Source organism: Pseudonaja textilis, chromosome 9 (genome assembly GCF_049901715.1).
Source record: "Pseudonaja textilis isolate UNSWEBS1 chromosome 9, rPseTex1.2, whole genome shotgun sequence".
Taxonomy (NCBI): Eukaryota; Metazoa; Chordata; class Lepidosauria; order Squamata; family Elapidae; genus Pseudonaja; species Pseudonaja textilis.
In genome coordinates this window covers 1,372,694-1,397,053 of record NC_141998.1, presented here as the reverse complement: position 1 = coordinate 1,397,053, position 24,360 = coordinate 1,372,694, and the positions used below count along the sequence as shown (strand labels likewise).

General features: G+C 46.3%; 1 protein-coding gene across 1 annotated transcript; it reads right to left on the bottom strand.

The window, feature by feature from the left end:
• Positions 1-1,976: 1,976 nt before the first annotated feature.
• On the bottom strand, positions 1,977-19,351 carry LGI3 (leucine rich repeat LGI family member 3). Its single transcript, XM_026715147.2, has 8 exons — positions 18,922-19,351; positions 13,517-13,588; positions 11,531-11,602; positions 10,277-10,348; positions 9,182-9,253; positions 7,402-7,571; positions 5,429-5,593; positions 1,977-4,562 (listed from the first exon to the last, which is right to left on the bottom strand). Exons 1-8 carry the CDS (start codon positions 19,137-19,139, stop codon positions 3,745-3,747), a joined length of 1,659 nt encoding a protein of 552 aa, XP_026570932.1. The 5' UTR covers positions 19,140-19,351; the 3' UTR covers positions 1,977-3,744.
• Positions 19,352-24,360: the final 5,009 nt, after the last annotated feature.

Genomic DNA, 24,360 nt, shown 5'->3' with positions numbered 1-24,360 from the left:
GTCCTGTGGCCACTGCAACAGTCCTAGCTGTGAGGGGATGACTTGTCAAAGCCTGGTCGTTTAAATGAGCTTCTAAGAGGCCAAGGAGGAAAGCCTCCTTCCTCTGTGTCCTTCTGAAGGGTAGCATCCAGAGTTCAAACTGAACCTTTTCCCCCTCATCACCAACGGACAAGGCAGTTTTCCGTTATTCTTGCCTGAGTTCATTCCATCTGCCACAGAGCCAGGAGATGCAAACATGGTGCATGAGAGATTTCTCAGGGGAAATGAGACATGGACTTATGCCTTTGGCTTAGATAGATAGTTAGAGAGAGAGAGAGAGATAGATAGATAGATAGATAGATAGATAGATAGATAGATAGATAGATAGATAGATAGATAGATAGATAGATAGATAGATAGATAGATAGATAGATAGATGATAGATTGATAGGCAGGCAGGCAGGTAAGCAGGGATAGATAGATAGATAGATAGATAGATAGATAGATAGATAGATAGATAGATAGATAGATAGATAGATAGATAGATAGATAGATAGATAGATAGATAGATAGATAGATGATAGATAGATATTTAGCCTGCCTGCCTCCTGAGTGAGCAGTAGCAGCTTTAGAAGTAAAAAAAAAAATGAATTGAATTCTTTATTGTCATTGTATGAATATGCATAGTATGCACATACAACGAAATTCACCTAACAGAGACCAGACTCAACATGCACACACACATGACAATCCCCAAACACCTCCCTATCCACCAAAATCCCCCGCCTCCTAAAAACACACAAGCATTCACACAACAGACCAAGTAACACTGTCCAACAGCTCACACTGGTGGTGGTCCTTAAATTCATTGTTAAGTGCCATTATAGCTCTGGAATAAAAAAAAACTGTTCAGGAAACGTGTGGTCTGAGTTTGAATTGTTCTGCAGAAGACCCTGAATGAGTCTTCTGGAGAAAGGAAGGGTTTCTTCAAGGAGCGAAAAGCCCAATTCCTACCTGCCCCAGTAGAGAAAATGTCTCTTTGATATGATGGGAAAAACTGATGATAATCACCTCCTGTGTGGATGAGCATCCGGGAAAGGCTGGTCAGAAAAACCTGGATCATTTAAAAGGGTTTATGGCTGTCTCCACCTTAACTCTGGGCGTTCTGAGGTCAGGATGATGACGCTGCAGCAGCCCAGGAGCACATCAGCCGTGGCTATCAAGAGCTCAGCTTGGGAGGAAAGCAAATGTGCCTGGTAGGCAATCCTCACTTTCACAGAAGCAAGAAAAAGATTTTCATTTGGGCAGCAGATCACTTCTTCCTCCTTGAATAAAGTTTTCCTGAATGGCCAAAAGTTAGCAAGCCTCACTCTGTTCCAGCTGTGTGGGGACAAAGAATTGGTTCACCACCACCACCCACCTCCAAAGTTGTTAAACCTTCTTTATTGCTGAAGTTCTATAAAGAAAGAGTTTATGTTAAGGAAGGGATGTATGAACTGAAAAGTTCCAAGTTCAGGTGTCAATGCAGGCACGGCCTAGGTGGTTGCGTCCTTAGTCCAACACCCACTCATGGTTTGTTTGGCGATTATAACGCTGCCCTTCATTTCCAGACTATCACGAGAAAATATTTAATTTCCATGGGACATTCCTATGTACGGTTGGTCTTTGCAGACCTACAGAAGTGATGGTTGCTCCATCACTGGAGGTGCTTAATAAATTGAACAGTGATTTTGTCCAGAAGTGAGCTGACCACAAACTTCCAAGCTTCTGTAGCCTTTGTCTCTAATTTTATTGTCTTCATCCTGCATATACTAGGCATTGGGCTAGGAAGCAAGTTGGAATGTGTGCGTGCGCCCACACGCATGTATGTATCCATACATACCCACCTAAAAAGTATAAAAATAACAAGAATTTCCTTTTTTCCTTCTTTGAATGACTATTGAATGGGTTTGTTTTTTTTTTAAGATGCCCTATTTTGAAATAATGAGTAAGACTCATACCAGTCAGATTTTTTTAATTGCATAAAATAAATTAGGTGCACGCTATCCCATTTGGAACATTGGCTTAATTACTTTTTTCCCCTTGATTTCTAATCTTCCACATTCAACACTCCGTGATTGCACAAGTTAGAAATGTAACTTTCTTACAATGAAAAACATGCAGGTTCTAAAATGAGACAAACCAGTGGATGTCACTCTCCACATCCTAGGAGGCTGGCATTTTCTCCTACAGACATGTTGTGGTCCAAGGGAACCAGAGTGCAACTCAACCGGTATTCCCAGTAGCCCCGTAGTTTGTGACAAGGGTGGATGAGGAGAGCATAGGTGGCCCACCTGAGCACAAACATCAGCCACTTGTTCGATCAGGTAAAACTAAAAAGTGTATTGGAATAGTTTTTGAATACTCTTACTCAATATTATGTGTACACTCCGGATAGTATAGATTTTACAGAAAGATTTAGGCACAGAGCAGTTTAAGGGTGAAGTTCTCCAAATTTAAAATAAAGGTATTGATAGAAATATGAGAGCATATGCACCAAGACAAATTCCTTGTGTGTCTAATCACACAAGAATTCATTCCTTCAAATTAATGACACTTATTAACAACAGTTCTGCCTTAAGTGTGGGATTTTTCTCATTGCTTGTAGTTGTAGGTCAGGGTGGAAAGGTGATCCTCAAATTAGCCTTTGCATCTACAGGTACACACTTTGGATGGAAAAGGGGCAACAGATCTAGATATAAGTCATCTTCAAATAAAATACGACTTTCTTCTGAGCAGACATTGACAGGATTTTATTCGGTTTCCATTTTCAATTTAAGCTCAAAACTTCTTTTGTTTAGAAATGCCGCCTCGAGTCAGGCCCACTCAATATTGTTATGGAAGACGGGAAAAGGTAGCCTAAATTATGAGATGCTTTTTATAAAACCATCTTGGAAAGGTAATTGTGTAAGTTCTATGAAATGAAAAAGGAAGGTGATAAAGCTCGACTGTTCACCCTAAATCTTGGTACCAACACCCCCCACACACACACACCCTCCAAAACAGACATGAGTAGATGTGAATGCTTCATCCTGCCTTTCCTCATTTAGCGGAAACCTGACTGCATCAAAGTGTGAGTACATCAAAGTGTTGCTTTGTGAGTAACTACTCAGGAGTTCAGAGGCAGCTGAGAGTATCTCTCCATTATCCCCTAAAAGAAAAACCCCTTAGAAGCAGCAAAGGTGAAGGAAGCATTACAGTGATTTGGTGAAAGTGATGGCAGTGGCCCGTAAACACAAATAACACAAAACAATTTCAGATTAAAATATAATGTGGAAGCCTCTTCTGAGGGAAACCAATTGCTACCTAAGATGCCAATTCATGCTGTCCTCGAAAAGAACGTCTCCAAAAGTCATTTTCATAGCTAGGAGGATATACTAGTGAAAATAGCGTAGATTGTGAGGATATATTAGTGTGTGCCTCTATAGGTAAATTATGTGCAACTCTTGTGTGACCTCACTGTTGGGCAACTTAATTTGGGCCTTGCTGAAGAAATGGGTTTCTGTGGCACGGACCCAAAGGCAACGAATCCAGAGTTCTTGCAAGATACGCCCAAGCGGATAAGGTCCTTTCATATTCTTTTATGGAACCGTCGAATTGGACGTCAAAGTGAACGTGTAACCATGTCCCGGTTGGGCCTGACAGCTGCCAGTGCTCCAGCAGAAGAATAGGAGGGCTGGTGTGGTGCCTGTTGGGGAGAAGTGAGGGGGAAATGACTCGTCCCTCCTAAGAGCTGAGGTCTACGACAATATGCTTGTAAACCAGCGTGTTCCCCTTGAAGCTGGGGGCTAGGAGGACACTCATGGCCTCCAGAGGGATGGGCTGGAAAGCCCGAGGGGCTTGGACGGAGAGTTCCTGAAACTTCACAAACTTTTGCTTCTCTTCATCCCAAAGGTAGATGTGGGTAAAGGAAAAGTCACTCCCCAAAGCCAGGTAAAGTTGCTGGGATATCTGGAACGGCTGCATCACCATAGAGCCTCGGGAAGGCAAGGTCTGCACCTCTGTGAACCGCAACCCTTCCCACCTGACCACCTTGGAGTCTCCGATGTAACGGCTCAGGCATAAGTAGTGGTCTCTCTTCATCTGGAAATGCTTGACCATCTGGACATCCAGCACTTCCGCGACATCCCCCCAGTGGGCAAACTGCTTCTGGGAGCGGTTCCATTGGTAGACGATAGGGGCCTGGGAACTGCTGGAGATGATCAGCCGAGGTTTCCCATCCACCTCCAGGTACTCCACGTCTGTGTCCCGATGCCACGAATGCAGGTCCTGGTGAGAGTAGAAGCCGTTCTGGTTCCAGCGGTAGAGGCTGGTGGAGCCCGCCTTAGAGCTGTCCGCGATGACGAAGAACCACTCGCCGTCAATCTGGAAGGCCTCAATGTCGTTGGGCTTCCGGATCTTCTGGCTGTCTATATCTTGGATCTTAATAAACTTGTCGATGTTGGTGTCCCAGCGGTAAATGTAAGAGCCTCCAAAAAGCTGAGCCACCACAACATACAGGTGGGAGTCTACCACGATTGGCTTGCAATAAACAGCGGAGTGAGCTGCAAGAGAGGAACAAGAAAGCGTTGTTACTGTGGCATTGTGTGGCTTGTGTGTTGTAGCCTGTCGGCCGCCAGACCCTCCAACAGCCAAATCAGAGGAGGAGGCAGCTGCATGGGAGTCAGGGTCAGCATCTGGGCAAACTGGGAGCTCTGAGGGGGAAGTGGGAATGGAGCTAGCAGAGAGAGAGGGGGGGAGGGAGGGAGAGAGAGAAAGACGAAGCCTGAGCCGTCCATCAGCCCTCAGATGGAGAGGCAACAGCCTCCAGGTCTGGAGGTGGTTGATGAGGAAGAGGAGGAACAGCTGGGCCCGGTGCCTGATGCGTGGGTACACAGAAGGCAGAGGAGAGGAGAGCAGAGGAAATCTATGGGCCGGTCCTTGGGACTGAAGAGCCACCGCTGCTAGCGAAGGCCACATCCTACCTCTGGGGATAAAAGGCAGGGGGTGGAGAGGAATAGATGTGGCCAGACGGACTTATTAGCCTGTGTTGAGAGAGAAACTTTTGGCCAGAGCTGCTGATGCTCCTAATAAAGGAATAATTGATTTAACTACAGAGGGTTTGTTGTGTTTGAGGAGCTGGTCAGAACATCGTGGTTGTCATATATATATTGGTATATATATATATATATATATATTTGTGGTCTTCTTGTTTAATATTGTTGAGATAGGCAGTCATAAAAGTATGTTTTTAACTAAGTCTGCAGGGTTTTGACAGCTTTTGGAGAGCCCTGCTGCCTTAAAGGTTTCTCGTTCCAGACTGCAAACGGTTCACCCTCCACCCTTGCCCCGTCACCTGCACCCAATCAGGTTGCTTTCTAGCCACACCGGGGTGAACGATGTCCCGTTTTGCCCCGCAGAGGTGCCTTACCAGGGATGCGGTCGAAATCCCGCAGTTTGCGCTCAACGTAGTCCCACTTCAGGATGGTGCAGCTGCTGGAACTTGGCTGGGCCAGAGCCACGTAGAGGTCGCTGGAGTACGTGAAAGGCTCAGCGGAGACGGACTGGAAAGGCAGCACCTGATGCACCACGAAATCTGGTGGGAAGGGAAGGGAGGGGGAGAACCAAACGTGTTTAGGGGATCCCCGTAAAGCAAGGGTCCCCAAACTTGGCAACTTTAAGCTTTGTGGACTTCAACTCTCAGAATTCATGGAGTAATTAGAAAAAAAACCCTTACATATCTGAATATATGCTTGGCTAAAATGCACTTTTAAACCGAAAACTTTTTGCTTTTTTTTTCCAGTTTCAGGAAGAAGGCTGCTATTCCTAACAGGAAGTTGATAAATTTATTGCAATTAGATTGCCCAACTCCCCCAGCCCCAAATCTGGGATCAATGGTGGGATTCAAAGAATTTAACAACCGCTTCTCCGCCCTAATGATTTCTTCCAACAACCAGTTCACCAAACTGCTCAGAAAGTGAACAACCGGTTCTCCCAAACTGGTGCGAACTGGCTGAATTCCACCACTGGCTGGGACCATCTACCCAAGAAGCTTCATTTAGATAAGGATTGAATGACTGGTTCCATTTAAGCCTGACAAATAATAAAGAAATTTTGGGGTAGCTTGCAGTGAAATGAACTGTGTACCGAGTTTCAAAATCCGTTCAAACTTACTCAATCCTTTAGCAAAAAAAAACAAAACAAAACTTTAATTCAGGGATCCCCAAACTTGGCAACTTTAAGACTTGTGGACTTCAACTCCCAGAATTCTCCAGCCAGCTATGAATTCTGGGAGTTGGAAGTCCCCCAAGTCTTAAAGTTGACAAGTTTGGAGACCTCTGCTGTAAAGGCTGGAGGAATTTACAATCAAGATACCAGAACCATAAAATATACTTTCCAGCCAAGGATCTTCTCCATGCAGGAGCATTGAAAACGCTCACAATAGGTGATTTTTTTAAGTATGTGTCAATTTTAATGTGCAGTCATTTCCTTCCTTTTTACTTAATAAATCTATGATGACTTTTGCCCAATTACAAGGGTTGCAATTTATGTGGCTTTACCATAAATCAGTACAACAAATATTTAAAAGAAGACGACTTCATCAAAACTATTTATTATTCCAGACTGAAAAATATTTTTTTCCTGGTAATGAAAGTTTGAGCGTTAGTGCCAGGAAAGGCCTCTTTAGATAGCACATAATGACAATTTCAAAATAAGTTAATGTCCTATATTTGAACATAATTTGGCCTTCACGTACTATATTTGAAATATCAGCTGATCATAAGGTGCCCTTTGCGAGCAGTGCGGTGGCCTCGCCTCACAATCAGGAGGCTGTGAGTTCAATCCTAGGTAGTAGCACGTATTTTTCTCTCTGGGCACGATGAGATTACCGGTATATCTGCTGAACAAAACTCCACGTTGGCATCAGGAAGGGCATCCGGCCAGTAAACATTAAGCTCCATTCAGTTGCTCAGACTCCACCCCAGAAGGGATTATTAAAAGGGGGTCATTAAAAGACGATGATGATGATGGCCACATTGAAGCTCATTTATATATGCAATCTTCCTTTTTTTTTTTTTAGAAATTCCAGCATCCTCACTGAAAATGTGTCAAATAATACTTTTTAGGTTAACTAACCCAAATCTTGTAATTTTAAAAATAAATCCATCCCTACGCCTGTGACACCTCTGGAAATAGGAAATGTTTGCACCAGCAACTTCTCACCTCACTAGAGAACCTTTATAAATGTTTGGAAGTTGTCAAGGAAATTGAGGCAACTTCATCCTAAGCCCCAGAAGCAGCTGGAGGACAGGTGTGGACATTTGATCGGTCCAATGTTGACCTAATTTGTGAGTTCTGATCCCGTTTCTTAAGACAGCAGCGCCAAGGCCCCCGAATTCCTACCTGTGGTGATACAGTCGAAGTTCTTCAGGGGAAGCTCTCTGATCTTCTGGCCTTGGTACTGCGGGGGACCTCCACAGAAAACGGCAGGCATGCTGGCGTTGGTGCTCTCCATCCACTCGACCAGCCACTTGATCTTGCAGTCGCAAGTCAAAGAGTTGCCCCGAAGGTCTCTGTGGGGATGGAAAATGTGGGGACCGTCATTGAACCGCCTCCGTCTCAGCTCGAGGCCTTGTAGCCCTCAAAGAAAGGGATTGGGAATGCAAGTGTGGAAACGGGGGTCACTTCTCTCATGGAAGAAGTGCAAGTGTAAATTCGGTTCTAGCATCTTTCTCTCTGGTGTGAGGCCTTCACCCCAAAGGTTTGCCTTCACACCAGGGATTGGATTCTACCAGTTCACACCTATTCGCTAGAACCGGTTGTTAACATTCTAAGCAGTTTGGAGAACCGGTTGTTAGAAGAAATTACTGGGCTAATCCTGTAAGGAAGGCAGGAAGGAAACATTCTGGTGTTGCTTACAGAAACTGTCTCTCTATTAACCCTTATTACATTCTTGGCTGGACTAGACTTCCTGTCCCTGGACCTTCTCTGGAGTTATTTTCCCCCTCCTTTGCTGGTACTTTGCTTGTGTGGAGTGACCATTCAAAGTTACAATGGCCCTGAAAAAAAGTGGCTTATGACCATTTTTCACACTTACGACTGTTGCAGCATCCGCACAGTTATGAGAGGCCAGGCGGGGGGATGCATGCCTCAATGTGAGTGATGTTGAGTTGGCCACGCCCAGCCAATAACATGACCACCAAGCCATGTCCACCCAGTCACATGACCACCAAGCCACGCCCACCAACTAAGCCACGCCCACAGAACCGGTTGTTAAAAATTTGAATCCCACCCCTGTTTCACACCACTTGCTTTACTGAACTAAGCCATTTGCTGCACTTGGGTATGGAACCATAAACCTTACATTGTTTGGACAGCCAGTACAAGCTAAACCACATGCACAACCCGGGAATGTTACGGCCTCAAAAAAGTTAGGATGATTCCTGATAATTTAATCAGCAGGATACGAGGACAGAAAACGTTGTGCAATCCATAATGTAGCCCAATACTGTCCATTTTTTATGGAATGTTTTATGTTAGACAAATTAAGGCTTGGAGCATCCTGTTACATACATTGGCTACATGCAAAAGTCTACCTGTAGCCAATGAACCCTGGTTTTTTTTGGGGGGGGGGGTTGGCATTAGTGCCCTCCAGGGAAATGCGAATTCAGCTGTCATTGTCTCCCATTTATTATTCTCTTAATTATATATCGAATTGGGCTGAGGAAGTGTGCAACTTATATCTTTAAAAATCTGGAACAATGTCCAGCCATATAGATTCTCTTGTCTGTGGTTTTAGTGGAAAAATAACAGAGGTGTCTTTAAATTATTTTTCCCTCCTGTTCCATTCATTATTTACATCAACTGATTTTGGAACTTTTTCTGTATTTGTCCCATGTGGCTTGTTTTGTCCAAAGCCTTCCCATTAATTACAACTATCTTAGGTTATTGTACTGATGAAATTAACAACCAAACATTTCTAGTTCCAGGAAGAATTAGCCAGACTATGGTAGAATACACAATAATGTTGCGTGCATCATGAGATTATAGTACAAATGGTGCAAATTATGTAATTTGTGCAATTTGCACGATGATGTCACGTTGCCCATCTAATGGACATCCATGCACTGTTATTCCTGTTCCTGTTATTTTTATAGCATTCACAACCAGAAGAGAGCCTCACAGATCACTAAGGATATCCAACGGCTTCAGGAGATCTCTGGGCAGCGTCTGCAGGTTGTTGTTGGCCAAAGATCTAGAAGAAAAGAGGGAAAGACGACTATGTTATGCCAAACATTTCATGATCCTCACATGAAGATGTAACAAGGAAAGGGAGGCCGGCAGGGTGGGGCTGCAATTGTATTTTTGGAACATCCTTCAACGTGCGAATGTCTGTTCTTTGCAAGAGTGACGAAGGGTTGTGCAACTGAAAAGTAAAATCCTAGCGCTCTTCCACTTTTCATTCAAGGTAGAGAAACTCAGACCTTAAAAATGAGCTGGAAAAACAGGGGCCTCCTTCTCAGGAAAAGAATTCCTTCAACAATCAGAAATTACTTAATTTACCTTAGGGGTCTCGATCACTATGAAGATCGACAGCATGGGGTGATTGTTATTGTTTCACTTTTTACCAAGACATTTGTAAATGTTTTTGGAAATAACAAGATTCCTTCCAACTCTATTAATCTGTAATCTGCCTAGATAATATTTAACATATACATGGCAGGTAATTTTTGTCAATAACAGATAATATTTAACATATAAATGGCAGATAATTTGTATAAATAACAGCTAATATTTGGCATATAAATGCCTGAACATGGGAGACTAAAACATATGTAGAGCGGTTGCAGGATTGAGGTTTGACCAGCCTAGAGAGAAGAAGGACTAAGAGGGACATGATAGCGGTATTTCAGTATTTGAGGGGCTGCCCCAAAGAAGAATTGGGGGTCAATTTATTTTCCAAAGCGCCAGAGGGCAGGATAAGAAATGATGGAAACCAACCAAGGAGAGAAGATACAACCTAGAACTAAGGAGAATCTTCTCGACAATTAACCAGTGGAGCAACTTCCGTCCAGAACTTGTGGGTGCTTCATCACTGGAGGTTTTTAAGAAGAGGCTGGATAATCATTTGTCTGAAATAGGATGGGGTCTCCCGCTTGGGCAAAGGGCTGGATTAAAAAGACCCTTTCCAGCTCATTCTATTCGATTCTATTCCGAAGACACTTTAGCCAGATACGTGTGAAATGAGCGGTGTGCATTTGTGCGGGTGAGAACTCACAGGTGTGTCAGGGACTTAAGCCCACGAAAGGCGTTTTTGGACAGAGACTGGATGTCGTTGTTCTCGATGAACCTGAGGAAATAAAAATAAAAAAAACCAAGATGGCGGGGACATAGTTTGATAGGGTTCCACCGATACGTTCTCCGTCACGCCCCCAGCCCCACTTTCCCTTCACCCATGTTTTTCCAAAGAAGGTCCAGATCAGAGGTGGTCTTCAGCCGGTTCTGACCAGTTCTGGGGAACCAGTAGCAGAAATTTGGAGTGGTTCGGAGAACTGGCAAATTCCGCCTCTGACTGGCTCCGCCAACCCCATCTATTCTCTGCCTCCCAAGTCCCAGCTGGGTCTCTTTAGGTTGCCCCGCAAAAGGAGAACGGAGCTGGAAAGCAGGTCAGTGGGCTGGGTGATCAAGGTGGGTGGGTGGGTGGTCTTTGCTTCGTGGCAAAGATCCAGCATGGGGTTTAATTCAGTGGTGGAATTCACAAAAATTTACAACCGGTTCTGTGGGTGTGGCTTGGCTTGGTGGGCGTGGCTTGGTGGGCGTGGCTTGGCTTGGTGGGCGTGGCAGGGGAAGGATATACTGAAAAATCCCCCTTCCCTTCCCTCCCCACCCCACTAACCTGCTTTCCAGCTCCGTTCTCCTGGGCAGGGCAACCAAAGAAGACCCAGCCGATCAGCTGGGACTTGGGAGGCGGGGAATAGATGGGGGCGGGGCCAGTGAGATGTGGGAGTGGCCGGTTCTCCAAACTACTCAAATTTTCTGCTACCGGTCCGAACCGGCTGAATACCACCTCTGATTTGATTGGTACCTCAGTGTACAGGTGCTCTGTAACCAGCAGAAAGATTGACCGATGTCTCTGCCTATAGAAGGTTATTAACAGGGTCGGTCTTTTTGCAGGCATAGAAGAGCCGGCCTAGGCCAGAGGAAGGATCTCCCCGTGCTAACGAGGAAGTGTCCACCTGCAGTTCTCATGCCAAAGAGGAAGACCTAGGTGCTGTCCTTGAGAAGGCAGAGGAAGGGATCTGGTGCCAGGTTGCTTTCGGTATGTCTGTGTGGGTCGGTGACTTCCAGGTCCTTCCTGCAATTCTTCCCTATTTCTCCAGCTGAGACCTTCATATTTTAACCCTGCATGAGGTTTGCATGCCCTTGTGCAGGTGTGTCCTTTCTCCCACCCCACCCCGCCTGAAAAAAGGTTTGGCCCAGGTCACCCCACATTCTGACTAAGAGACGGAGAAAGTCTGCCAATATTGCGTACAGGTATTGCAGGTGAGAAAGGCCGGTGAACGCATTGTCTCTGATCAAGGAAAATTTGTTGGAATTCAGCAAGCTGCAAGAAACAACAAAGAAGAAGAAGAAGTGTTAAAACCGGCCCGGGGACAACCTGAGACGGGCAAAAGAGCCAACCCAGGTTTCGTTCGAGGTTTCCCAAATAGCAGCGCTGCGGATTATTTTCAGTGCATTTTTCATTGCAGCTCATTTTTTACACTTAGCTGGGATTACTGAACTCTTAACAGGCCCTTTAAGATATCAGGATGTTGGAGGGAGGGGTGATGACAGTGCCCCCCCCCCCCCATTTCATGATCCAAGCACCTCCCTCTTTTATATACATTGGAATAAATACGTTGTATTTTGCATGACTTTTTCTTCTTTTTTGGGTGGGTGTGGGTATATATATATATACATGCATGCACACACACACAGACACACACACACACACAACCAAAAGAAGAAGAAAAAGTCATGCAAAACATACAGATACAATTATCTATGAACCGGCTTTGCTAGATCAACACCAAGCGAATAAATGATAGATAGATTGTAGGTAGGTAGGTAGGTGGGTGAGGTGTTAGATAGAGATAGATAGATAGATAGATAGATAGATAGATAGATAGATAGATAATAGGTAGGTAGGTAGACAGATGATAGGTAGGCAGGTAGGGAGAAAGATGACAGGTAGATAGGTAGGTAGGTATATAGATAGATAGATGACTGATAGGTAGATAGATAGATGATAGGCAGGCAGGCAGCAGGCAGGCAGGGATAGATAGACAGACAGACAGACAGACAGACAGACAGATAGATAGATAATAGGTAGGTAGTAGGTAGATAGGTAAATAGATGATAGGTAGGCAAGTAGGGAGATAGATGACAGGTAGATAGGTAGGTAGGTAGGTAGGCCGATGATAGGCAGGCAGGGAGCAGGCAGGCAGGGATAGACAGACAGACAGACAGACAGATAGATGGATGACTGGTAGATAGATGGTAGATAGGTAGATATGATAGATAGATAGATAGATAGATAGATAGATAGATTGGTAGGTAGGTAGGTAGTTGATAGATAGTCAGAGAGATGGCTCCATTTTAGTACAACACAGCGTGTTATTTCAGTACAATGATATTTATTGCACCCCCACCCCCACTGCGACACACATTAAAGGGCGTGAGGCTTCTCCTGTGTCATCCTACGGCCCTTCTGACTTTTTCACACCCCTTTCCCGTCGTTCTTTGCTACTGCAGCATCCCTTTCTCTCCACCCTCATCTCAGCTCCTTCCAGAAACAAATGACCCACCTAGCAACTCAGGCATATGCAAACGTTTATCTGAACTGGAACACCAGTGACGCTTGGGGTTGGACTAGTAGAGCCAGTTCACGGATAAGAGGCGTGCAGTGTAGCATCAAGGGAAAAGTCTGGAGGTGAAAGGCAGCGCATCTTTCAAAGTCAGCCCCTGCCCCCACTCCAACGGAGCCGCATCCTCTCCAGGAGTGGAAAGCCATTCTGTGCAAAACCTTGTCCTTCGGGTCTTAAAGTGGATCATTGCAAAGGTAGAACTCTTAAGACCTCATATAGGAACAGTTTAATAATTTGATCAGCTCGTCAATGAAATATAAGAACTTGGGGATCCCAAGCCACTCCTCACACCTGGTCCTAGCAACCATCAAAGTCCTTGGGGAGAGTCTTTCAACCTTGGCAACTCCCAACTGGCCGACGAGGAAATTCTGGGCGGTGAAAGCCACCCATCAGAGAGTTGCCAAGGTTGAGAAACCCGGTCCCCAAGAATGCCGTAGTGCCAGAAAGGAAGATTTGTGGCGCTTGCCATGAAAAGACGGGACCTCCTGCCCTCCTGCCAGCTCCCGAGAAATTCCCATTCCCCTGGGGAAGCTCTTTGGTGGGGGCTCCGCATTGACCACCCAGGCCTCCCGTTCCCCTTCTCCAGGCAACCATTGGGCAGAGAGACGTACAGGAACTGCAGGGACGGAAGGTGTGCAAAGGCCGCTTCCTTCAACTCGCTGAAGCCTGCGTTGATCAGGGTCCTGCAAAAGAGGAGGGGGACAGAAATCAGCGGGGCGTCCCTGCAGAGGCTGGTGCCCCAGAGCAGTCCCTCTGGCTGGGCTACCTGCACTCACAGGGTCTGAGGCCACCTGTTGTGGCCTGTCGGCCGCCAGCCACCAAATAGGAAGAGGAAGAGGAGGAGGCATGGGAGTTAGGGTGAGCATCAAGGCAACCTGGGAGCTTCAAGGGGGTAGCGGGAATGGAGATGGCAGGGAGAAGGAGACAGAGGCGGAGCCTGGGCTGTCCCTCAGCCCTCAGATGGGGAGTCAACAGCCCCCCAGGTCTGGAGGTGGCTGATGAGAAAGAGGAGGAACAGCTGGCTCCAGTGCCTGACGCGTGGATGCACAGAAGGCAGAGGAGAGGAGAGCAGTGGAAATCTATGAGCCGGTCCTTGGGACGGAAGAGCCACTGCTGCTAGCGAAGCCCCACCCGAGCTCTGGGGGTCAAAGGCAGGGGGCAGAGATGAACAGATGTGACAGACAACTATTCATCTCCCCAGCTGGACAGACTTGTTAGCCTACGGTGAGAAACCTTTTGCCGGGGCTGCCGGCACTCCTAATAAAGGAATAATTGCTTCCACTACAGAGGGTTTGTTGTGTTTGGGGGAGCCGTCTCCAAAGCCAGCCTGAGAAATGCAACCCTATCAAGATAGATCAACGTCTTGGTCAATTTTTTCCCCCAAAAAAACTTGTAGCCATCAAATGTATAGAACATTGGTCAGCTAGATGGCAGCACCTCACTGGATTTGGCTGCTCTTGAGTGCTAACTTTTTTTCATTTAAAATACTTAATGCTTAATTATCTTAAACCATTTATTAACCTTTCTCTGTATTTATGTCAAAAGAAATATCAATAAATTAGCTGAATAATGTTTCTTATTAAAGCATTACTCACTGGCATTAAAACAAACAACAGCAGTATCGGTATTTCCTGTTTCATAACATTGAAATAGTAAATATTTAAATCAATTACAACAAACAAACATTCAATAACGGCAATATTTCAAAATACGTCCCCAAATCATATTCCGAAATATTTTTTAAAAAAATCGTATTTCAAAATATTTAAATAAATAAAAATTCATATCAATATAGCCCTAGGAAACACCAGGCTGTATTAAACCGTGAAAGTGGGGAGGGGGGAAATATATATCCAAGAATCGACTTTGTTCCCAGAAAATTCCATGAAATTCACTTGAGAGGGAAAAAGGGGAAATTGCACTGGTGTCATTTGCATGATTTATGGAGACATTTGCATAATGTCACACACAGGTGCTTGTCAAAACACCTGCACAGGGACACTGTGAAGGAGCCTCCAGGGGCACAAGCTTCCCCGCACCCCAGAGACTTCAGGAATGCTCTCCTAACTGTACACAGGAGGCCTCTGGGACTACCATCCGTTAGGGTCAAATAAGTCAAAATGGCAGCTCCGCATCCATCACACTGTCCCAGCCATTTTGTCTGAAATGGTAGAGGATTTCCTGCCTGAGCAGGGTGGAGGGTAGACTAGAAGACCTCCAAGGTCCCTTCTGACTCTGTTGTTCTAACTAAAGCCCTCCCCTTGATTGTTATTTTTTAAAAATAATAATTTTATTTATTGTTATTTTCTTTTCAAAAGTGCTTGTCCACCAGTGTCTTCTCTGGGTCAATATACTTTACACACAATTCTGATCATGATAGTACCATTTAAATATACATAATCATCATCTTTCAACTTCTAACATTTGTAGATACGTAGTTGTCCTAATATTTTCTATTATAGTTCAGTAAACATAACACTATTTTCCCAGTTTTTGTGCTTTCTACTTCTAACACTTAATAAAATAACCACCATGTTAAAAAATATTCTATATCTATCCATCATCCCTTGTTCTTTTTAGAATTTCAACTATTCCCTTTTTGGTGCATCTTTCCTGCTTCTCTGGTATCTTGTAACTCCTTTTAACCCCTTGATGTCGGCGTTTCAGCAAACCTTGACTTCAAACAACTCCAAGACAGACATCTTATCAAAAATTCCTTTTATTTGGACGGTAAACTGGCACAACTGTGAGAATCCCGAATCTGAAAATTCCGGGCTTCCTTGAACTACAACTCCATCCCTGCACGTGCCCCAATCACCATCCGTCCCAACTTGAGACTTCCTCTCACTTATGTGCAGAAATAACATGACCTTGAATTAGAAAAAGAATGTTGTTGCATCTAACTACATACACTCCAAGAAATTCCCCCCTCCCACTTTCCCAGGCTCAAGAATGTGGCAGCGTGGGAGCAACTGGTCTCAATATGGCTTCCAAAACTGACTCTTGATTCTTTTGAGCACTCCCCTGTGGACTCCCCTCCCCAAGGCTTCCGGGGTTCTCCCTCCCCCCGCACAAAGCTGGCTTGTGTCTCTGTCCTGTGGCTGAGAAACTGCGCCACTAGGACACCCCCGAGGTGGAGAGGACGAAGCCTTGACTGCTCTCTCTGTCTGCTGTGATTCATGAATGCAGCTTGGCAAGGAGCCCCCAGAGCACTTCAACAAATCAATGCTGGCCCACAGGTGGGCCTGTCGCCTCGCATCCCAACCGTTTCCGGGCGGGTGAGGTTAGTTTTGGCTGGAGAGGCTGCTGCAATGTTGGCCTGTAAGCAGGAGGGAATGCCTGAAGGTGTTTGATATTCTGAATATTTGAGAGGTTCCTCAAACTCCTTTGCACCAGGGTACAAACTGAAGTGGGAGGGGGGGAGGGATATGTTGAATGATGCATGATGGTGTTTTCTGGATTGCTACTGAAGGCTGATGGAAGTCAAGCACCTCGGATGACACTTGGCTGGAGGATTGTCCTGCCCCTGTCGGAGTCTGAATCTGAGGAGGAAGATGAACAGGGTGACACAGGGAGTGGGAGTATGGCTCCGTTGGCTGTGGAGGAAACTGGGGAAGGGCAAAGTCCAGCTGGGCAGAGCAGGGGAGAGGTAGAACAAGGGAGACGGGGTTCAGAGGAAGACCCAGGCCCACCCCTTCTTCATCCTAGGGCACTGCAGAGAGGAATGGAAAAGGGAGCAACATGGGTTGCATGGCTTACGGGGGAGGAAAGGGCCCTGATTCCCTTCATTAGCCACAGCTGGGAAGAGAGTTGATAAGAAAGGCAGGCCTTTGCGTGTGGCAGCTGCTGGGAGCAAACGTGACTTTATCCTGTGTTGTCGTGGCTTCTGTGTTCCTGGTGTCTTCCCAACTGTGTGAGTTTTGCGGGGCCTTCAAGCCTGAGATTCCTGCTCCTGCCTTGCCAAACTAATTACTCCAGTTTGGCTTGTTTGGACTTTAAGTTGCAGTTTGTGTTGCTCATGTTTTGGACTTAATTTTCTGCAGTCAAAGGCTGTTCCTGGGAGAGTTTTTCTCCAGCCAGAAGGTAACCAGGACATTGGGGGCAAAGTTGGAGATAATAAAGGGACACTTATGGATTATCTGGCTGTGTTGCCTGTGTGCCACGCCCCTTTGGGTCATCACGAGGAAAAGGAGGTTGGAAAGCCTGCGGACACCACCCAGAGATCCCAATGTGACCGTAAGGGCACCCCAACTAAATGCAATCAAAATTGTATTCCTTTATCACATTGCTTCAACTCATAAGGTTGATGGTAGGAGAAGAAGCAACGGGTGGAAACTACTCAAGGAGAGAAGCAACCTAGAACCTGAAATTTCCTGACAGGGAGAACAAATAATCAGCGGAATAACTTGTCTCCAGATGTTGTGAATGCTCCAACACTGGAAGTTTTTAAGAAGACGTAGGATAACCCTTGGTGTCTGAAGTGGCGTAGGGTTTCCTGCCTAGGCAGCGGGTTGGACTAGAAGACCTCCAGGGACCCTTCCAACTCTGTTATTCCATTCTATATTCGAAGATGACCGATCCTCATCTTTTCAAGTGAGAGTAGGAACTATTTTTCAAAAATGCTAAGGATGTTAAGATAGCAGCTACCTATGGCAACTGCAGGTGCTTGCAAAATGCTTCAGTGTCACTAATGGTTATGTATTCACATGAAACTTGTGCCGGTGCCACCGAGTGGCAAATTCTGGGCATCTGGAGGACCCTGCATACGAGAGTTTGATATTTTATTTTCTAGTGTATCTTAAAATTATATCCTAGTGTTAAACAAGTATAAGACTTCTTTTTCTAAGGTCCCCCAAAACAACAATCTGAGAGTGGTTTGAGCTAAGAATAACCATGGCTTGCTTTATATGCCATGTTAAAATTTAAATCTGTATTAAGGAAGCGTGGCTACTATGTTCGTATGCCACAAAGACCCACACAAATGAGCATATACATAGACATGCATTGTCCATGACAATCTGCAAATGTAATGCATCCTAGAATTTTCTAGAGTTGAAAAGAACCATTTGGTCATCTGGTTCAATATGAAAAAGGAACTGGGCCTGGCTAGAGAAGGACCAGGGGAGACGGGAGAGCATCTTCCAGTATTTGAGGAGCTGCCCCAGAGAGGAGGAAGGGGTAAAACTATTTTCCAAGGCACCTTTGAGGGCCAGACAAGGAATAATAATGGATGAAAACTGAACAAGGAGAGAGATTCAACTTGGAAATAAGGAGGAATTTTCTGACAGTGAGAACAATCAACCCATGGAACTGAAGTTGCCTTCAGGAGTTGTGGGAGCTTCATCCCTGGAGGCTTCCAAGAAGAGACTGGACTGCCATCAGTCAGAAATGGTGTAGGGTCTCTTGCTTGGGCAGAGGGTTGGACTGGATGACCTTCAAGGTACCCTCCAACCAGTGGTGGGATTCAAATTTGTTTTTACTACTGGTTCTGTGGGCGTGGCTTGGTGTGTGGCAGGAGAAGGATATTGTAAAATCTCCAGTCACAGGCGGTATTGGCCGGTTCTCCAAACGACTCAAAATTGCCGCTACCGGTTCTCCAGAACTAGTGAGAACCTCTGGTAGAGTAGAGTAGAGTAGAGTAGAGTAGAGTAGAATAGAATAGAATAGAATAGAATAGAATAGAATAGAATAGGCAGTCCAGTCTCTCCTTGAAAGCATCCAGGGATAAAGTTAGAAGGGGACCTTGGAGGTCATCCAGTCCAACCCCCCCCCCAAAAAAGAAGGAGACCCCAGACCATTTCTGATAGATGGCAGTCCAGTCTCTTCTTGGAAGCCTCCAGGGACGAAGTTGGAAGGGGACCATGGAGGTCATCTAGTCCAACCCCACCGCCCCCGCTAAGCAGGAGACCCCAGACCATTTCAGACAAATGGGTGCCCTTTACAACCCTCCCCCTCCCAACCCCGACCTCTCTTCCTCCCCCCCACCCCCGCAAGGGACCTCCGCGTTGCCACTTACAGGGAAATCACGTCCCGCGCCAGGTTCTTGGGCACCGCCTTGGAATCCACGCAGAAGGCCGTGTCGCGGGTGCAAGAGCAGCTGGCCGGGCACGGGGGCGGCCGGGGGGCTCGGCGGGAGGCGACCGGCCCCCAGCAGCAGCTGCCAAGCAGGCCCAGCAAGGCGAGGAAGAGGAGGAGGGAGCGGCGCCCTTCGCTCCGGCGCTCCGGTCCAGCCATCGCCGCTTCGCTGCTGTCCAGGTGCTGCCCGTCCGGCGGAGCTTTGGGTTCCCCGCAGCCGCCTCTGGGCCGGCCGGCTTTGCTCCGGTGCTGGCCGGCTGGCTGGTTGCTGGTTGCTGCGGCTGCTGGCCGGGCGGGAGGATCCTTCAGCCCTGCAACGCTCGGCTTGTGCGCCCGGCGCGGGGGTGGCAGCAGCCGGAGAGGGAGGCGCGGGAGCGGGCTGCAAATGCCAGCCTAGAGCGGGCGGGGGGGCAAGGAAGCGCTGGGGACTCCCGAGGGCATCGGGATGGGTGGAGGGGAAAGAAGAGCCCGCGGCACCCGCGGCTCCTGGGGTGGGAGGGGGGGGGGGTTGAAAGAGGGGGGGGCCTTCTCCGCCAACTTTGGAGCCGAGACAAAGAGCCCTTTGAGGGAGGCCGAGGCACGGAGGAGCCGCTGGGGGCTGCCCAAGACGCTTAAAGGGGGGGACAAGTTGGCTTGGGTGGCCCAGAGGGGACGAAAGCAAGAACCAAAGACCCTCTTTCGGTCTGTCCACTGGGTGTGTCCCCCTTGTGCACATACTCATCCTTGTATACGTTTCCTACTAAGTTTACATCCACACTGCAGCCGGTTCAGCATGGTATATCGTTATAACAATGTCATTTAATTTCTCACTTTATTTTCCAACCATGGGATTTATTTGAGTTGGGATTTATTTTATAAATGGTTGCCACCCAAGAAGGAGCCACTTAGTGCTGGCAAAGATGCTGAAAAGGGCCAGCTTGGGTTGGGCTGCACAGAAGAGAGAGAGAGAGAGAAGGATGGATGGATGGATGGATGGATGGATGGAGAGAGAGAGAGAGAGGGAGGGAGGGAGAGAGAGAGAGAGAGAGAGAGAGAGAGAGAGAGATAAATGAGAGAGAGAGAGAGAGAGAGAGAGAGAGAGAGAGAGAGAGAGAGAGAGAGAGAGAGGGAGGGAGGGAGAGAGGGAGAGAGAGAGAGAGAGAAAGATAAATGAGAGAGAGAGAGAGGAGGAGGGAGGAGAGAGGGGGAGGGATGGATGGATAGATAGATAGATAGATAGAAAGATAAATGAGAGAGAGAGAGAGAGTGATAGATAGAGAGATAAATAAGATAGATGGATAGAGAGATAGAGAGATAAATAGATAGATGTAGATAGATAGATAGATAGATAGATAGATAGAGAGATAAATAGATAGATAGATGGATAGATAGATAGATAGATGATAGATGGATGGATGGATGGATAGATAGATAGATAGATAGATATATTGGTTGATGGAGTTGAATCAAGAAATGACAACACACCACACCTCCCCACCAGATATATATATATATAAAATATTATTTTTATATAAGAACAAAACAAAACCATCTTTCAGTTATACAGTCAGTGTGTCAACTGGGTACATAGATCTTGTGCACATGTTAATATTTGTATACATTTCTTACTAAGTTTACATTCATATCACAGCCTATTCAGCATCCTATATCCAAATGAGCAACCGAACGTACACACAGGCAGTTCTCAACTTACGACAACTCACGAGTGAACGCAAAATTTTCTCTTGGAATGTGAAATAGTGGTCGAATGCGTTCGGCCCCATTTTACGACTTTTCTTGCTGCAGTCATTAAATGAGTCTGCTTCGTTGTTGATGGTGCTGTTTGGGATCCCATGAAACTGAGCCGCTTGCAAACCGTCATAAACACAAAGAGTCCCAAAAGGCACCGGCTTTTGTGGGTTGCAAACCTTTTCCTGAGATGCATTATATATGACCTGCATCTTCCCTCCCACTTCTCCCCACCTGACCCCCCCTCCCCACTGAATTCTTCAATTAGCCGAGCTGCCGTGCGCCTCCTCGGAGGACAGGAACCACAGCTGAGGCCTTTGAGTGGAACTGTCAGCTGGCGAAGGGACCCCCCTCTACCGCTCTTGCCATCTTCTTCACACAAGGAGAGGTTTGTTGGCTGTTATTGCCAAGGTTTATTTTTCCCTAGCCAGCACTGGGGGGAATGAACTGCGTCCTTTGCATCTCAGAATTTGCTCCCTCTTGGTGAGACCGATTTCCAAGCGAGTCCAATTTCCAGATGATTTCCAGGGTCAAAGGCTTGCAAGACGCATCTAGGTTCCAATCACAAGTGCTAACGCTACCTTTGTTCCAAGGTGATACTAGCAGAATCTTGCAACTCTCGAAGTACCTTTTTTTTTTTTTTTCAAGAGGCGACTGGACTTTCTGGGATTTTTTCTTTGAAGAGGTTTCGCTTCTTCTCCAAGAAGCTTCTTCAGGTCTGACTGGATGGAGGGGAAGGGAAGGACTGATATTCCTTGCAGACAGAGCTGGTTATTTGCATCCTTTTGGAGAGTTGTTGAGGCCACTTGGAGGTTTATCTGTTGTCTCAGGGACAACCATGACCTGGAAGGCTGAGAATCTCTACAGCAAGGGTGTCCAACCCTTGCTAACATTAAGCCTGGAGGACTTCAACTCCCAAAATTCCCCAGCCAGCAAAGCTGGCTGGGGAATTCTGGGAGTTGAAGTCCTCCAGACTTAACGTTAGCAAGGTTGGACACCCCTGCTCTACAGATTTCTGGCCATACAATTTGGGATGAAGACCCTTTGAATGATGTGAGGGTAGGAATGTATTTCCAAAGGGGAAAAATTATAGACTACAGGAACCATTTGCACCACTCAGGTGACCCCGAGGACACAGATAAACCTCCAAGTGGCCTCAACGACCCTCCAAAAGGATGCAAAGGACCAGCTGCTTGCAAGGTGTATCAATCCTTCCCTTCCCCACCATCCAGTCAGAGCTGAAGAAGCTTCTGGGATGAGAAGCGAAACGTCTTCGAAAGAAAAAAACCAGAAAGTCCAGTTGCCTCTTGAAAAAAAATGCACCTTTGGGACAACCAGGAGACCTGAAGGACTGGGAATCTCCATGGATATGTTTCAAAGTACATATCTTCCCACACACACACACACACACACACATCTCACCTTTCCAACACAAGAAACTATGAGTGGTGTCCTTTCCGAGACATTTTCCACACCTCCATTGCTTTTGTGGGCTTAGCTGCCTCTTATCTGACTAGCTTCCTCCTCCTCTTCCTCCTGTCTCTTAAACCAGGAGGTCTCCAACCTTGGCAACTTTAAGACTTGTGGACTTCAAATTCCCAGAATTGCTCAGCCAGCAAAGCTATTAGGAATAATAAAAAAAAACCTATACTAGAAAGACAAAATATCTTACATTACATATATTAACAGCAGCAAGAATTTCATATGCTCAGTACTGGAAGAAAAAACTCCATACCACCAGAAGGCTTAATAATAATAAAAAAAATTGGAGACCCCAGCCTTAAATAACATTTCCAGTCATCTTTACATACAGTCCCACTAAGCCCTCTCTGATTTTGGTGTGCCGGTATCTTCTGGAAAAGTCCTGATGCTGCTTGGAGACCTGGATTACGCTATTTGCATATCCAGGTGTTTCTGATTTATTTTTTATTTTTTATTTTATTTATGTGATTTGTCAATCGCTTACAAGATAATAGGTATAAGTATAAACATAGTTATGAATACATGAGATGGGAACATATAAGAAAAATAAAAGAAACAATAGGACAGGGACGGTAGGCACGTTGGTGCGCTTATGCACGCCTCCTACAGACCTCTTAGGAAAGGGGTGAGGTCAGTAGTAGACAGTCTAAGGTTAAAGTTTTTGGGGTTTGGGGAAGAAACCACAGAGTCAGGTAGAGGATTCCAGACATTGACCTCTCTGTTATTGCTGAAGTCGTATTTCCTGCAATCAAGTTTCGTGCGGTTAACCTTGAGTTTGTATCTATTGTTTGCTCTTGTGCTGTTATGATTGAAGCTGAAGTATTCATTGACAGGTAGGACGTTGCAATGTATGATTTTTATACTACGATACTTAGATGGACCGAAGGCGGCACAATCCTAGATTTTCTAGGTCTAGAAGTTCGAGTCTGGTTTCTTTGCTCCTTTCACAACCAGCTTGTCGCCAGCCTCGGTGGCCGCCGTGAATTGGGCTTCTGGCTCCCACCATGGTTATTGTTGTTGCTTCTCACCTTCCCTCCCTCCTCCATTGTGCTGGCGACTGAATTGAACCCCCTCGCGCCCAGGAGCTGCTGCGAGGGCAGCGTGTGGCACGGGCACAAACCTCCCTTGTTCCAGGCACAGCTGCGTCCCAGACAACAAAGGGCGAAGTGTGCCAGGGGGTGACTTGAGCCGTTGCAAGTCACGTTTTGCAAGCCAGCTGAGATGGACACGGAGGCTCCTGGGTCAAGGCTGAGCAGAAGCTCAGTGCTTGGAGGGTGGTGGGGGGGGGCGGCAGTCTGCAACCCCCCCCACCCCCCCATGGCTGGGTGGGAGGGAAGAAGGAACAAAACTCTCAGGGTGAGAGTGTTCTGTTCTACATTTGTTGCTAGGAGAACAAAAAATCTTACTCAGTTTTAATCCCAGGTTGGCTGAGAGACTGTTCCGTATCCACAAAGCTACACCCGAACAAATGAAGTACGTTGTACTGTCAATATCAGGGTTCACAGAAGGACAGAGGTTCCCGCAGGGGGTGTGTTGAAAACAGACAAGCTGGCCGCCACCATCGCACAACCAAAGCTTTGCCTTCTTGAGTGTTTTGGGGTGTGTTTTTCTTGCTCTCAAAATTACAAGTTGCATTTAACACTTGCAGGAAAGTCTAAAGTGTGCAGTCCTGAAATTACTAACAGCACATCAGCAAAGGTAATTTCCATGAGTTTATTTCTGGTTAAATTTGCACTTAGGTGTCGTAGAATCATAAGCCTGGATGGGACCTTGTAGGTCATCTAGTCCAACCCCCCAACCGCCCAAGCAGGAGACCCTATACCATTTCTGATAGATGGCAGTCCAGTCTCTTCTTGAAAGACTCCAGGGATGAAGCTCCCACAACTTCTGAAGGCAACTTCTGTTCCATTGGTGGATTGTTCTCCCTCTCTGAAAATTCCTCCTTATTTCCAGGTTGAATCTCTCCTTGTTCAGTTTCCATCCATTGTTCCTTGACTGGCCTTCAAAGGTGCTTTGGAGAATAGCTTGGCCCCTCTCCTCCTCTCTGGGGCAGCCCCTCAAACATTGGAAGACGGCTATCCTGTCTCCCCTGGTCCTTCTCTTCCCTAGACCAGCCAAGCCCAGTTCCTGCAACTGTTTGTCGTATGTTTTAGCCTCCAGCCCCCTCATC

Excerpts from the sequence above, each read along its gene's own strand:
- LGI3 (XM_026715147.2), bottom strand. The coding sequence starts at position 19,139 with ATGGCTGGACCGGAGCGCCGGAGCGAAGGGCGCCGCTCCCTCCTCCTC. Across the intron at positions 9,254-10,276 it reads CTTAAGTCCCTGACACACCT|ATCTTTGGCCAACAACAACC; the intron begins GTGAGTTCTCAC and ends CTTTTCTTCTAG. Across the intron at positions 5,594-7,401 it reads CTTCGACTGTATCACCACAG|ATTTCGTGGTGCATCAGGTG; the intron begins GTAGGAATTCGG and ends CCTTCCCACCAG.